This window comes from Callithrix jacchus, chromosome 13 (assembly GCF_049354715.1).
Source record: "Callithrix jacchus isolate 240 chromosome 13, calJac240_pri, whole genome shotgun sequence".
In the NCBI taxonomy this organism is placed as follows: domain Eukaryota; kingdom Metazoa; phylum Chordata; class Mammalia; order Primates; family Cebidae; genus Callithrix; species Callithrix jacchus.
In genome coordinates this window covers 60,634,636-60,648,037 of record NC_133514.1, presented here as the reverse complement: position 1 = coordinate 60,648,037, position 13,402 = coordinate 60,634,636, and the positions used below count along the sequence as shown (strand labels likewise).

Here is a 13,402-nt window from a genome sequence, read left to right as displayed (position 1 = left end):
GGGATCGGGGGGCAAGGGACAGGGGCTATCTTTCCCCAACTATATCCCCTGACTGCAGGGCGCTGGGCTGAGAGCTAGGAATACACTTACGATGACTTGTTTCCTTTGGTTCTTTCTTGTATTAATTCACCCTTGGGGTTCACGGTGAATATTCTACAGTCTGGAACTCCAACTTGTGTGTAGGCATAGACATCCTGCAGAAGAAAACAGCAAGCAGGTGATTCCAAGGGAGGAGAAATCGGGAGATGCTTCTCAGGCTCCTTGTGAGCCAGAAGCACTGCACAGACAGACTCAATGGAAAACATGTGGAGCTGGCACAGTGCAGCTGCCACTGAAACTGAACTTCAGACAAACCTAAACTTGGAGAGTCAGAAAACTCCGGCAGCCACCAAGGGGAAGCCAGGGGCCCTGGGGCAGATGAGGCCAGGAGGCCATATGTGCACACCTGAGGGGTGATGGCCCTGTGGAAGGGAGGCAGGTTGGGAAGTGCTAGTGAAGGGCCAGCACTGACCCTGGCTCTGGGGTAGTCCAAGGACACACCTTAGAACTGCTTAGAAGGAGTCAGAGCCACCTGAGGAAATGGAATGGCAGCCACAGAAACAAAGGGAAAGTGTCCTTCATAGAAATTCTGGGGCAGATTTGCACCGACAGGACTTCCCCAGTTTCTACAGAAATTTGGAACAGATTTAGTGAAAACCGAGCGAGCACAACAGATGTCTCATTTTGCTTACAAAACTTTTTTGAGAATGGGATGTGGCTACACCCCAGGAAGTACATCCCTCTGAATTTCACCCACATCAGAACCCAGAGCCCAGGAGATACTCACATTTGGACGGTTTCCAAAGGCAGCATAGAAGGGCTGCTTGGACGGGGCAAACAGATTCTTGATATCATTTAGACACTCAATTTTGAACTTCTCCGGTTTCTTTTCTATCACTTCTCTGTGAAAAAAATACAAATACAATCACCAAACTCTAAATGGTCCTTTTCCCCAGTGAGATGTCCTGAAAAAATGTTAGTGCCCACAGCCACCCAACATCTTCAATCCTTTGTAAGTGGAATCTTTCCTCTTCCTCCTTTGCCAGTTTGATAGCTAAGAAAATCTGAGTGATGAAGTTTAGGGAAGGAGAAAATTTGACGGTTCCTAGAACTTGGCTTTCTTCCCCAAGCAGTATGTGGTAGGACACCACAGAGGCCAAAGAACTGGGAGAGGTGTGGCAGCTCCAAGGTCTGATATCTGTTCCCACACATCCTCCCACCTTGGGCCCAGCCCTGTCTACGTGTGGGTGTACCTGTGGAAGGCGGAGAACAGGCTGCTGGGGGACAGCATCAGGGGACCCCGGGGCAAGATCGTGCCCTTGTCATTGACCCAGTGCAGGTAGCCACGGGTCATGTCAGCCATGCCAATGGCACGGGCCGAGCAGTACAGGAACTTGTAGCCATTCCTGAAAGAAAACACACCCTGTTAACCCACATGTTTTGGCTAAGAAAAAAAAAAAACACCAATATTTTTCTTTTCTTTTCTTTTTTTTGAGACGGAGTCACTTTGTTACCCAGGCTGGAGCGCAGTGGCACCATCTCGGCTCACTGCAACCTCCACCTCCCAGATTTAAGTGATTATCTTATCTCAGGCTCCCAAGTAGCTGGGATTACAGGTACGCGAGACCGTCTCTGGTTAATTTTTCTATTTTTTAGTAGAGATGGGGTTTCACCATGTTGGTCAGGCTGGTCTCAAGCTCCTGATCTCTGATGACCCGCCTGCATCAGCCACCCAAAGTGCTGGGATTACAGGTGTGAGCCACCGCTCCCAGCCTGAACTTTCCTTTTAAAAGATCCAAATATAGTTCCTCTCATTTACTGTGAAAACCAAATTCTCCAATTTAGCAGGAAACTGCATAGGATTATAGAGATTTCACTAAGAATTATGTTAAATTTTTAAGTACTGATACAAAATGTTCAGCATCTAGTCCAGGAAAGCCATATTAGAGAACAGAAAAAACCTTGGACTATCTTTAAATTACTTACTGCAAAGAAAAAATATGGGGGATCTTATTTGTAAAGGCAATGTGCAAGATGCAAACCACTTCATCAGATAAGAAGCAAAATCATACTCAGGTAACTGACATATTCTTAATTTTTCATATTATGGCATTCTCAACTAATGCTGAAGACACTGAGATTCTTCAGATCAATGTAATGTATGTATTAGGATCCCACAAAGGCCATGGCACTGCTATCTTCCCCCCACGAAGGATGCCCCAAGAGAGAGCAGCCCATGTGAGAACTATTTCCCCCATGCCCACGTGCACTATCTCCACAAAGAAATACAGTTTTAAAATATCCAGAAAATAAACTAACAATGCAAATCACCTCTCTTGTTAAATTCTAGCCAAAAGAATAACTATAGTTTCAGTTGTAGGTGTAGGTAGTGCCTGAAACACACAGCACCGTGAGAATTAACTGAGATGACATAGGTAAGACACATCGTGCGATGCCAGGTGTACATGGCTCACCCATCACCAATGGGAAAGGAGTGAGGAAGAGCAGGAATGCTGCAGCATAAACACATGATTTATGTGGACTGAAGACAGACACCACTGTTCTATAGTTATTATAATAGTTATTAAAGCAAGCTTCCAGCTCACTAGAGCGAGTTAACATGTGGGGAGGTACCTACTCATTGATGGAATGGTAGAGCTTTGCTATACCCTGGTGAGTCCAGTCTTTGCCCAGCTGTGGGAGAATCTGTCCCAAAGCATCAGACCTAAGATGACAGTAGAAACGGGAAAAGGTATCAGGAATCAAACATATATTCCTGTATGATTGACTATCAGCTGTCAATAAATAATTGGTGACGGGACACTCCTGAAAGTGGATTTCATCACAGCTTCATGCAACTGCAAGGGAGTCCCTGCAAATGTACCCACTGAAGTGCTTCTGAAAGTGGAGTCTCCTGAGCGCCAGATGTGTGTGTTCGGAGGTTAACTGACCACCACGCATTCTCTTTTCTTCTACTCTAATGTCAAGGGGCTTCTTTGTTTTCATATCAGAATTGAAACCAAATTAATTAAATCTTTCCAAAAGTGATTTTTGACATTTGTTATGTCCCCCCCATCTCCTCCATGCAGAATATGACCCCATGTGGACTATATTGGAGATGCCTCAGGGCATATGGCTTTAAAGTGCCTTGGCTGAGGGCTGCGAGCCCTAAGTGAGGAACTCCCCACCACTCACTGCCTGCCCCTCCCTGAATATGGGGTTGCTCCCTGCCACCTACCCGAAGGATGGAGCTTACTTGGTAATTGTCCCATCAATATCAGAAATGATGATCTTGTCATTCCAGTTCCACAGGTAAATCGTTCCCGCACAGCGACAGGTGCCTTGATACTGGGTTGTAATACTAAACACAACATCATTTGGGCCATCATGGAGCTTCAGTTTTGCCTTTTTAAAAGCATAAGAATAAAGAAAATCAGCTGGAAACATATGGTTCGAAACAATTTAAAACGTTACAGAACAATTGGTAGCTTGGAATCCCAGCAAGAGGCAGGATGCTTTCCAGGGTTTCAAACAGGCCACCCTATGCCCAGCACAGCTAACAACGCTGAGGGAGCCACTGCCTCAACAGTGTCATAGGGTTCCAGGGACTTCGCTGAACCCCCACAAAGCAAAAAGTACTCTTCGTCTACTACTCTTCTACCACACCTGAGAATCACTGCTTTAGCCATAGCCTGCTCTGGTCCCAGCAAGACCCTTTCACACTGAAAATGGGTCAAAGTCAGGGTGGAAAATAAACAAGAGAGGAGAAATTGTGTCTAAAATATCATTTCGTTATTGCTGTGGCTCCTAAGAGACAGTACCTGGCCCAGCGCTGGGTTAGCTATGCATGACTAACTCTCAGAGATGGAGGAAGGATGTCTGGGGTGGATGGCAGGAGCCGAGTCATAGGTTTCCCAGGTGGGCCTGATGGCTCTTGGGGGTGGGAGTCATGGTTCCACTGTGGGTAGGCATTGACACGACCACGACATGTAGTGTGTATGCAGCTGGGGGACGGGTGGACAGAAGAGGATGTGCATCGAATTAAACCATTACTAAAGTAAGTCCTACACGGATCATGCAAGACTCACAATCTGGTCTGAGGAGAGGCGGAGAGACTTCTTATATGAAGTCGTGCTGCCATGGCTCAGGGGCTCTGTGGGAATGGGGTCCACTTTGACGGATTCTTCCAGCTCCTGTGACCCCTCATCACTTGAGGAGTCATTCTCGGCCGGCCTATTCAACATCAATCCAATTACAGAAAGAGGAAGAAGGGCATTTTATTGATGAGAGCTTTTCATTTAGGATCAAGAAAATAAAAATATCCTAAATCTTTTCTAGGAATGGGTAGAGTTATTCCCTTCTGCCGTTTTCCCATTGCCACAGCTCTTTCTGCCTGAAATTCATATTGTTAACTGATAAGGCCACTTTCATAATTGGCAAGCACTTACTTTCTGACTATGACCTGCTATTTCCTGCTATGCCCAGTGAATGCTAGATCTACTAACTCTTCTTGAAAAGGATATGTACATTTCAAAAGATACAAATTAATCATTTACAATGATTTAACTAAACTAGGGGCTGGGTGCGGTGCCTCATACCTGTAACCCCAATACTTTGGGAGGCTGAGGTAGAAGGACAGCTTGAGCCCAGGAGTTTGAGACCAGCCTGGGCAACATAGGGAGACCTCGTCTCTATAAAAAATTTAAAAATTAGCCAAGGGTAGTAACACTTGCCTGTAGTCCTAACTTTGGGAGGCTGAGGCAGGAAGATTGCTTGAGCCCAGGAGTTTGAGACCAGCCTGGACAACATAGCAAGACCCTGTCTCTATAAAATACAAATTTAAAAATTAGCCAGCCGTAGTATCCCACGCCTGTAGCTACTCAGGAGGCTGAGGCAGGAGGATCACATGAGCTGAGGAGCTATGATTGTACCACTGTACCCCAGCCTGAGTGACAGAGTGAGACTCTCTAGAAAACTAGTAAGAAAAATTTTAGACACCCCTTAAAAGAAAAGGATAGGGAGTGGTAAGGGACAAGAAAATAAACCCTCAGTCTTAGACACTAAATGAAACAGGCAAGGGGCTTGGGGAGATGAACAGGCAGAAGTAGGAATAGGGTGTATCTCGAGCAAGTCCTCTCCCAGCTGCTCAATCAAACTGTCCAAAGAATGCTGTTTCTTCCAGGAAATGAAATCCACCCAAACCAACCTTCAGATTATTTTTTTATATCTCCCTTTGGCATATGTCTCCTTTGGGCTCCAATGGGATGCAGGGGGAGCAGGGGCACCAGGACAACATGGCTAAAACATTCCTCATAACCCCTTCCCATACACCAATGCCACAGCTCCATGAGGAGGCAGGGTATTTAGGAAGCAGAGATTAGTACATTTATTTCTCTAAGCTGGTGACAGTTTTTAGAAAGCAGTTGGAACCTGCTGAGTGGCACAACCATATCACATCATGTCATATCTGTAGAAGATGTTCCCAAGAACTAAACAAGCTGTCAAGATCAACTAAGAAGTAATGGCCCTGCTAGGAGGGCCCAAGTGCTGTGAGCTGGGCAGAGAACAGGGTGCCCACCTGGCACTGGCTGGCTCCTTGGCGCTGGATGGCAGGTCACTGGCCGGTGGTGCCTCAGATTTTCCCTCCTTGGATTCTGGCAGCTGTAACAGCGAGATGATAATGGCAAAGTGCAATTTTTTCCCTACAGATAAGCCAAATTCATTAGCAGCTCTCTCTAGGAAAGAACGCAACTGCTTTCTGAACCCATAACTTTAAAATGCACGAAAACCAGACTATCTCTATTCTGAGCCAAAGAATTAGAAACCTAAGACAGAAGTCATGTGCTTCTATGCAAATCACTCTCCCCACAGACCCAGAAGTAAAACATTTTAAGAGCACCATTTCAAGTCACAAAACATAATACAAACGACACAAACTTGTTAGGTCCCCAGCTTCCTTCTCCTCCTGGGAGTAACTAGCTCATGCAGAAGGGACTGAAAAGCAGCCCCCATGTTGACGTGGACATGAACTTGGTTCAGGCAATGATTTCCCTTCTGATATTTGAAAAACAGGTAAAATTCCCTGAACCTTCTTTTTCAGAAGGTGTTGAGGGAAAAAAGACTTGCTCTGCTGCTGGTTTAGTATGATTCTCTGGATGAACCTACATGGAGGCCTGGTGGCAAATTCTGGTTATTTGCATCTGGAGCTGTGCAGGGGGATGCTAACCTTCTGCTCCTATCTGATAGGTAATGCAGTGCAGTGGAAAGAGCACAAGATCTGGAGTCAGACTCAGGGTCTAGCCCCAGCTTAATCACTCACTAGTTATGTGACTTCGTGAAGCACCCAAGTTTCCTTACCTGCAAAATGGTAACTCAAATATCTCTAGTGCTGAGCTATAGTAAAGAACCAGGGGTAATGTACAGAAACCACTTGGCACAGCACCTGCACGTAGTAAGTGCTCAAAAATGGGAACTGCTATATGGTAAAATAGCACTATATAGTCCACACTCCTGTGCCTAACAAAAAGGTTTTTCGAATAAATGAAAGTTTCACTTCTTTCTGACCATGGAAACAATGACTTCTAGGTTGTTACCTGTTTGGTCATGCTTTCTCTCTTTCGCCAAAACCACCAGCGACCAGATTTCTTTGGCATTTTATCTTTGACCCAGGACTCAACTGTGGCCTGAAAACAACCAACCTGGGTTAGTCTGGGCAATCTGTTGGCCACACAGCACCTACCTTCTATGCTAACCTGCAGGACAGGGCCTTACTATGGAATGTGAGAACGTGAGCGATACTCTTTCCACCCCTCCCAGACTCCTCCGGGGTTTTCAACACCTCCGAGAGACAGACCCTGTCCTGCTTTCATGGCAGCATGGCTTCATGACAGCTCTGTGGCCTGGTTTAGGGGCTGACAGGTGGGCAAATCTCATTTCTCTATCTTTGGAAAATGTGGTTCTCAGGAGTTAAGAGGACCAACTAGGCGTCTTCTTGGTGGACAGATTAAAAACAAATTTTGAGTTTGCATATAATAGGTATGTTAGCCACAATCTGCCCAAACCACACTGATGTTAAGCTTCTCTTGACTACATCATCATCTTCTTGCTGCTTCTTTCCATAATAACGGGAGAAAAAGTTTTTTTCATTCATAATGATATTTAACTTATGATTAGTAAAATCACTCTACTTTTACAGACTATCAGAAACTAGCATTTATATCTAATAAAAATGAAATAAAGAAGTGGCAGCCCAGCTAATTTCCTAGTTTAGGAATGAGATATTTTTAGTGGGTACATATGACTTTTGATCTTTTATATAAATATTAAGGCTCACATAAAACTCTGAATGGTACCCAGTTGAGAAATATGCACATATGGATTTGTCTAAGTACTAGACACTGTGGATGCTTTCGGAAAGGCAGCAGATGGTAGATCGCCTCACCTTAGGCAAGCTCTTCTGGAATACTTGCAAGCTAAGGATCATGGGAGCTGCCAAAGCCCAGTTATAGTAACTGTGAGAAACAAAAATTGTGCAAAACCATTACACAGTGAAAGAGAGCAAGAGAGAGGGGGAGGGAATCGGGAAGGGAGAGAGGAGAAAAGTGATACATAAAATTGCTTATTCTTTTCAATAAAGATGATCAGCTAAATTTTTTGTCACATGAATAACCTTTGTTTCAAGCACAACTCTGAACAGAGAAGCCATAAAATCTATCAAACAGAATAACATTTCAATGCTTCATTTAAAAATAAAATTGAAGCTTTACTTTCACTTCAAAGTCATTGCCCATTAGCTAATTTATATGAGGTGACAAGTTTTAGAAAAAGGAAAACTGTAACAGTTAAAAATAGCACTTGTAAAAAAACTGCAAGAGTATTTAACAATGATAAAACGAGTATTTACCGATTATATATTCTTATTACAAGGTTAGGATTGTCTATAAGTCCAGGGTTTTCTGCAAATTCGTGATAAGTAATGATATGCTCCATGAATTTTTCTGCAACGTAAAAGAATAATCAATTTGGTTAGAGATTACATAAATTCCTATATGAGATTATTACAATACTCTGCATTGCAGAAACTGCAGGCAAAAACATCTTCCTAAAAAAATTAATTTTTGAATATCCATCAAAAGCAAAATGTCAGATGCCTTTTTCCCTCCCCAGGACAAAAATAACACTTCCTTTCTTTCTTTCTTTTCTTTTTTTAGATGGAATTTCACTCTTGTTGCCTAGGCTGGAGTGCAATGGCACGATCTCAGCTCAATACAACCTCCGCCTCTGGGGTTCAAGCGATTCTTCTGCCCCAGCCTCCTGAATAGCTGGGGTTACAGGCGTCCACCACCATGCCCAGTTAATTTTTTTTTGTTGTATTTTTAATAAGAGATGGGGTTTCACTATATTGGCCAGGCTGGTCTCGAACTCCTGAACTCAGGTGATCCACCCACCTCAGCCTCCCACAGTGCTGGGATTACAGGCAAGAACACTTCTTTTCTATTCTCCTTTTCCACTGTCTCCCAATGAAAACAAACAAATTAGTAAAAAGGGACATGCCAGAGACTTTCAAAAAAATACATACAGATGTGGCTAGAGAGGAATGGAAGACAGACCCAGAGACAAAGACAGAGACAGAGACAGACAAAGACACACACAAATGAAAACTGTAAGTTCCATTCTCAGAGGAAGAAACTTTATTGGCAGGTAATGGTACATCTGGGGAATATTCATAGGGGTCTACATCAAAACATATCTTAAAATTGCTTGGGCCAGGCACGGTGGCTCACACCTGTAATTCCAACACTTTGGGAGGCTAATATAGGCAGATCACTCGAGGTCAAGAGTTAGAGACCAGCCTGGCCAATACAGTGAAACCTCGTCTCTACTAAAAATACAAAAATTAGCCGGGTGTAATGGTGCACACCAGTAATCCCAGCTACTTGGGAGGCTGAGACAGGCATGAGAATCTCCTGAACCCGGGAAGCGAAGGTTGCAGTGAGCCGAGATGGCGCCACTGCACTCCAGCCTGGATGACAGAGCGAGACGCTGTCTTAAAAAAACAAACAAACAAAACCAAAACCAAAACTTATCTTACAATTGCTTGGAGAATTTAAAAAAAAAACCACCTAGAATTTGGCTCAAGGTCTGCTAAATGAATTCGAAGTTCTTGCAGAGTAAATGAGGGCTTCCCATGAATTTTTGTTCCCTGTTCCTAAACCTGTTGTCTCCTAGATCTAGGCTCGTAGAAATTGCTCACTTGGATTGTTTCTCCGAGTGATGTGTATATTATTTACTTTTACTTGCCATTTCTGCCCCTTCCAGCAAACTCTACCAGAATAAGTTACCAATTTTTAAAACCAAGGTGTAACTTTTATATTTTACATAAAATTTGTATTTCTCATTCTCTCCCATATAATTTTTTAAACTGAACATTTAAGATAATTACAGAAAGAATGTGATTTAGCTTTGTCCCTAGAATAAACCACTGGCCATGACACACTTTAAACTTCTTGCAAAATATAAAGCAAACAAATAATGAAGATTTGAGAAGAGAAGAAAGAGGCATGAGCTTCCTGTGACCGGCAAAAGGAAAGACTTCAGAACACATGGTCCTGAGCCTCTGGGCACGCAGTCTGCCACATCACACTTTCAGTTCCTCTAGAGGGAAGACAAAAGGTAACACTAGTCACGGAAAGAAAATCTTTCCTTAGAGGAAAATCAAATGGGGGCCAGAGGCAAAACTAGGAAATACTAAGAAGAATTCAGTTTAAAAAGGAAGGTTAAAAAAAAGGGCTGATGAACTGAGGACAGATACATAGCACTCAGCCCTGCCTACAGGCTTCCTGACACCTCCACTAAAATCTCGATTCTTGAGCAAGCTTCTCTCTCATGGACCACCCTCCAGCCTTATATAGAAAGTAGTCCTCCTCCTTTTTGCCAGAAAGACCATTTACTCAGTAGACAATCAGTTTTCCACAACTTCAGGGCCCTATATTCATGTCTAAGGCCTAATGCTTTCCAGAAGGGCAGTGGGGCCCCAGTACCACAAATGTTTCAGTTAACTTTACAGACGGGAAAACTGGTGCAGTGTGATCATCCCACCCTGGTGGCAACAGGGCAGCCCGATAACTCCCAACCTCTTAACTTGAAATTAGAGCATTTAAGAGCATACTACCTCAAAGCCACCCCCATAAAGAGGCGTCAATGAAGACCTTAAATGAGGGTCTAAGTGTCTGACATTATAGAAAGATTCCTGTTCCCCACACAAGATCACTAAAGAATTTAAATATCCTGAAATGGCTACATGGCAAGTTTTAATCAAGTGATGACCAGGCTGCTCTCTGAAATGAAGACAGGGCACCCAGCATACCTTTTGAAATTTCTCCATTTTCACTGAGACCCCCGCAAAGGGAGAGGGTGACGTCAGGCAAGTCCATGGCAGAATCCGAGAGGCACTCAGTGCCACTATCTGCAGCTGCACTTCCCACAGACTGTGGGGACTGGGAGCCAGACAGCGTGTCAGACTCTGGCCACTGCCTGGAGCCGGGCTCTGATTCACTGTGGGCAGGGGATGGGGAAAAAGATCTGCTTTATTGCAACTCCTTGAATTCCTAGTTTACTGTATGGTTCTCTGGGGGCTCAAACCAAATAATGCATCCCCTAAAAAGAACAGATGGACCTATAATCAGGCATAACTTTTCTTAGGTAGGGATTAGAATCATATCATAAATGACATTGAAGATAACCTAATATAGTGTTAGTGAGAAATTAAGTGTGACTATAGTAAATACGTCCCAAAATCACCAGTTATTCAGAATAATGTAAACATTTCAACTATGGTGTTTCTGATTTTAATTAAAGGAGTAAAACAGTTATAAGCATTTATTTATATTTCCATGATGAAAATGACAGGGTAATTAAGAAAATCTGATGTTCAGAAACCTTTGATCCTAACATCCTAAAAAAAGCTGTGGCACTTTATACACCCTGTAGAAAATTACTGTAGTTGAAGGCTACATTGTTTAAAAACGAAGGCTTTTCTAAGACCACTTATTATCTCACAAAGAAGGAAGCAGAAATTAAACGAGCAAAGTCTCAGGGGGCAAGACACGCCTAGAAAAAGAAATGTATTGAGAAATAAACTGAATATAACTGTTCTTCCAGGAGCCAAAGATAAGAAGACTGATACTTTCAATTTTCAAGATAAGGCACAGAAGCCAGGTTTCAGAAGTTGATCAAGGGAAACCTTATGTCATGAAGTATAAACCTGAGTGAGAACAATCACGAATGGCACGGAATCTTTTTTTTTTCTTTTTTTGATATGGAGTCTTGCTCTGTTGCCAGGCTAGAGTGCAGTGGCGCAATCTTGGTTCCCTGCAACCGCCACCTCCTAGGTTCAAGTGATTCTTCTGCTTCAGCCTCCTGAGTAGCTGGGACCACAGGCGCGTGCCACCACACCCTGTTAATTTTTGTATTTTTAGTAGAGGCAGGATTTCACCATGTTGGCCAGGATGGTCTCGATCTCTTGACCTTGTGATCTGCCCACCTTGGCCTCCCAAAGTGCTGGGATTACAGGTGTGAGCCACTGCGCCTGGCCTGGCATGGCATCTTATGTTTCATAGTCACAAATGCTACTACCCTATACCCTTTGTATAGGTATTTAATGTCACATTTGAGAGACTGAGAATTTTCAAATTCACTTATTTTATTTAAAAAGCCAGTACTTTTCATGTTTGATTTAAAAACAAATGACCCAGGAGTTTATCAGCTCTTTCAAACAAATCTCATCTTTGAGCAGTAGATGGCAGCAGACTACAGATACGTCATAACTAGAAAACTGTTTCAAAAGCTGTTTCTCATTTGAATCAACAAAAAATTCAGGTTTTCAGACTTTTTTTTCTCTTAATAGCAACGCACAGTCATAGCTACAAAATTGAGATTAAGTGGACTGACAGAATGTTCTCATTAAAAACAGAAAAGCAGCAGAACTGTTGTTACACTGGGGGTGAGGGGCAAGGTCAACCCTTCTATGTTTACCATACCTGTGTCCTCTTTCTCCAGGGCACAGGGCGAGACCTCCTTGCAGTTACATGTGGCCATATGAGCCCATGACCAAGCCGTGAATGTGGACGGAAGGGGTGCATGGTGCCCTTTTCCCAGGGACCCTCTCCTATGCGATGTTCCTTCCTTTCTCTGCTGCCTGCAAGCCCTGAACCCTGAGACCCTATGGGGATGGGAGAGCCTCAAGGTGAAAGGAGCCTGTGTTCCTGAATCCCTGTGGGCAAGGCCTCTCCCCAAACACGAACATAGAATGTTCTCACAGGGGCAAGGAACAAACTTCATTGTGGCAGGCCAACAAGATGAGGAGTTCCATCACTACAGCAGCTATTGTTACCCCAACTAGTAACAACATCTACACACATGAGGATGCCATCTGACTCAGGATGCCACCAAATACCTAAATGTGTGCTTTAAAGTTTAGTTATTATTACAAACGTTGTAAATTTAGTAATGAAGAGAAGGATCATGACATGACTAATGTGTACATAGATTACAAGAGTCTCATTCACTATCTTTAAATATTTATGAAATGTCTCAAGAAATAGTTCATGAGGTAAGAAGCTTACTTAGTGCATGGACAGTTAAATTCCAGTAGAGTGAAATAAGATATCATCGCCTTAGTTATTCTCATTTTTTAAAAGAGAAATTAAGACATAAACCTAAGGAGTATCAATATAAATAAAAAATTAGGGACTGGGAAATGTGGGGAAAAAGTAACAATTCTAAGACGGCTTATATTTGAACTTTCCTACTGTTAAAAATAAAAAGACAGTTTCAGTTTTTTCACCTTAAAAAAATCCAGCTATTACTTCAAATGAAGTAGGTATGTTGAGATAAGTTTGGGGCAGAGCTAGAAAGGAGTTTTAAGAACTTTCCCAAAATACCTGTAAAAAACTTAAATATCTTTATGTCAATCCCATCTTTCTATTCTAAATTTAAAATATATATATATATTTTCAATAATTCATTTACAAGTGTTTAATTATGTGTGCCTATGGCTCAGTATATTTGAGTCATACTTTCCATAAAGAAAAGTTTTCTTTTTTTCTGGTAACCAGGGTAGTAGTAGAACAGAATTCCCCTAAGAGTAGAAATGAACTTAGGAAGGTAGTCTAAGTGTATCACATTTGAGGTTCATATATGAATTAATTCAAAGCAAAAATGGTGCGGGACAGTGAGGTAGCTGTGTGGCAGCTGGGGAGCTGCAGAGGATGTGGGCAACATGGGCAGCTGCAGCAGTGCCTCACCAGACCCAGACCCAAGTTCAGAAAAGGCTCAGGATCTCAGACTCCAAATGAGTGAAAGC

General features: G+C 42.9%; 1 protein-coding gene across 6 annotated transcripts in view; it reads right to left on the bottom strand.

The window, feature by feature from the left end:
- The window catches only part of LPIN2 (lipin 2), a 95,891-nt gene that overhangs the window by 3,674 nt on the left and 78,815 nt on the right, over positions 1-13,402 (bottom strand). For all 6 annotated transcript variants that reach the window (XM_035270673.3, XM_078347839.1, XM_054244022.2 and 3 more), the window contains 11 exons: positions 10,406-10,593; positions 7,943-8,036; positions 7,481-7,550; positions 6,633-6,722; positions 5,618-5,700; positions 4,128-4,272; positions 3,296-3,444; positions 2,678-2,764; positions 1,293-1,445; positions 827-941; positions 91-194 (listed from right to left, as the gene is read on the bottom strand). In XM_035270673.3, coding sequence (XP_035126564.2) covers positions 91-194; positions 827-941; positions 1,293-1,445; positions 2,678-2,764; positions 3,296-3,444; positions 4,128-4,272; positions 5,618-5,700; positions 6,633-6,722; positions 7,481-7,550; positions 7,943-8,036; positions 10,406-10,593 — 1,278 coding nt within the window. The remainder of the gene's footprint in view (positions 1-90; positions 195-826; positions 942-1,292; positions 1,446-2,677; positions 2,765-3,295; positions 3,445-4,127; positions 4,273-5,617; positions 5,701-6,632; positions 6,723-7,480; positions 7,551-7,942; positions 8,037-10,405; positions 10,594-13,402) is intronic.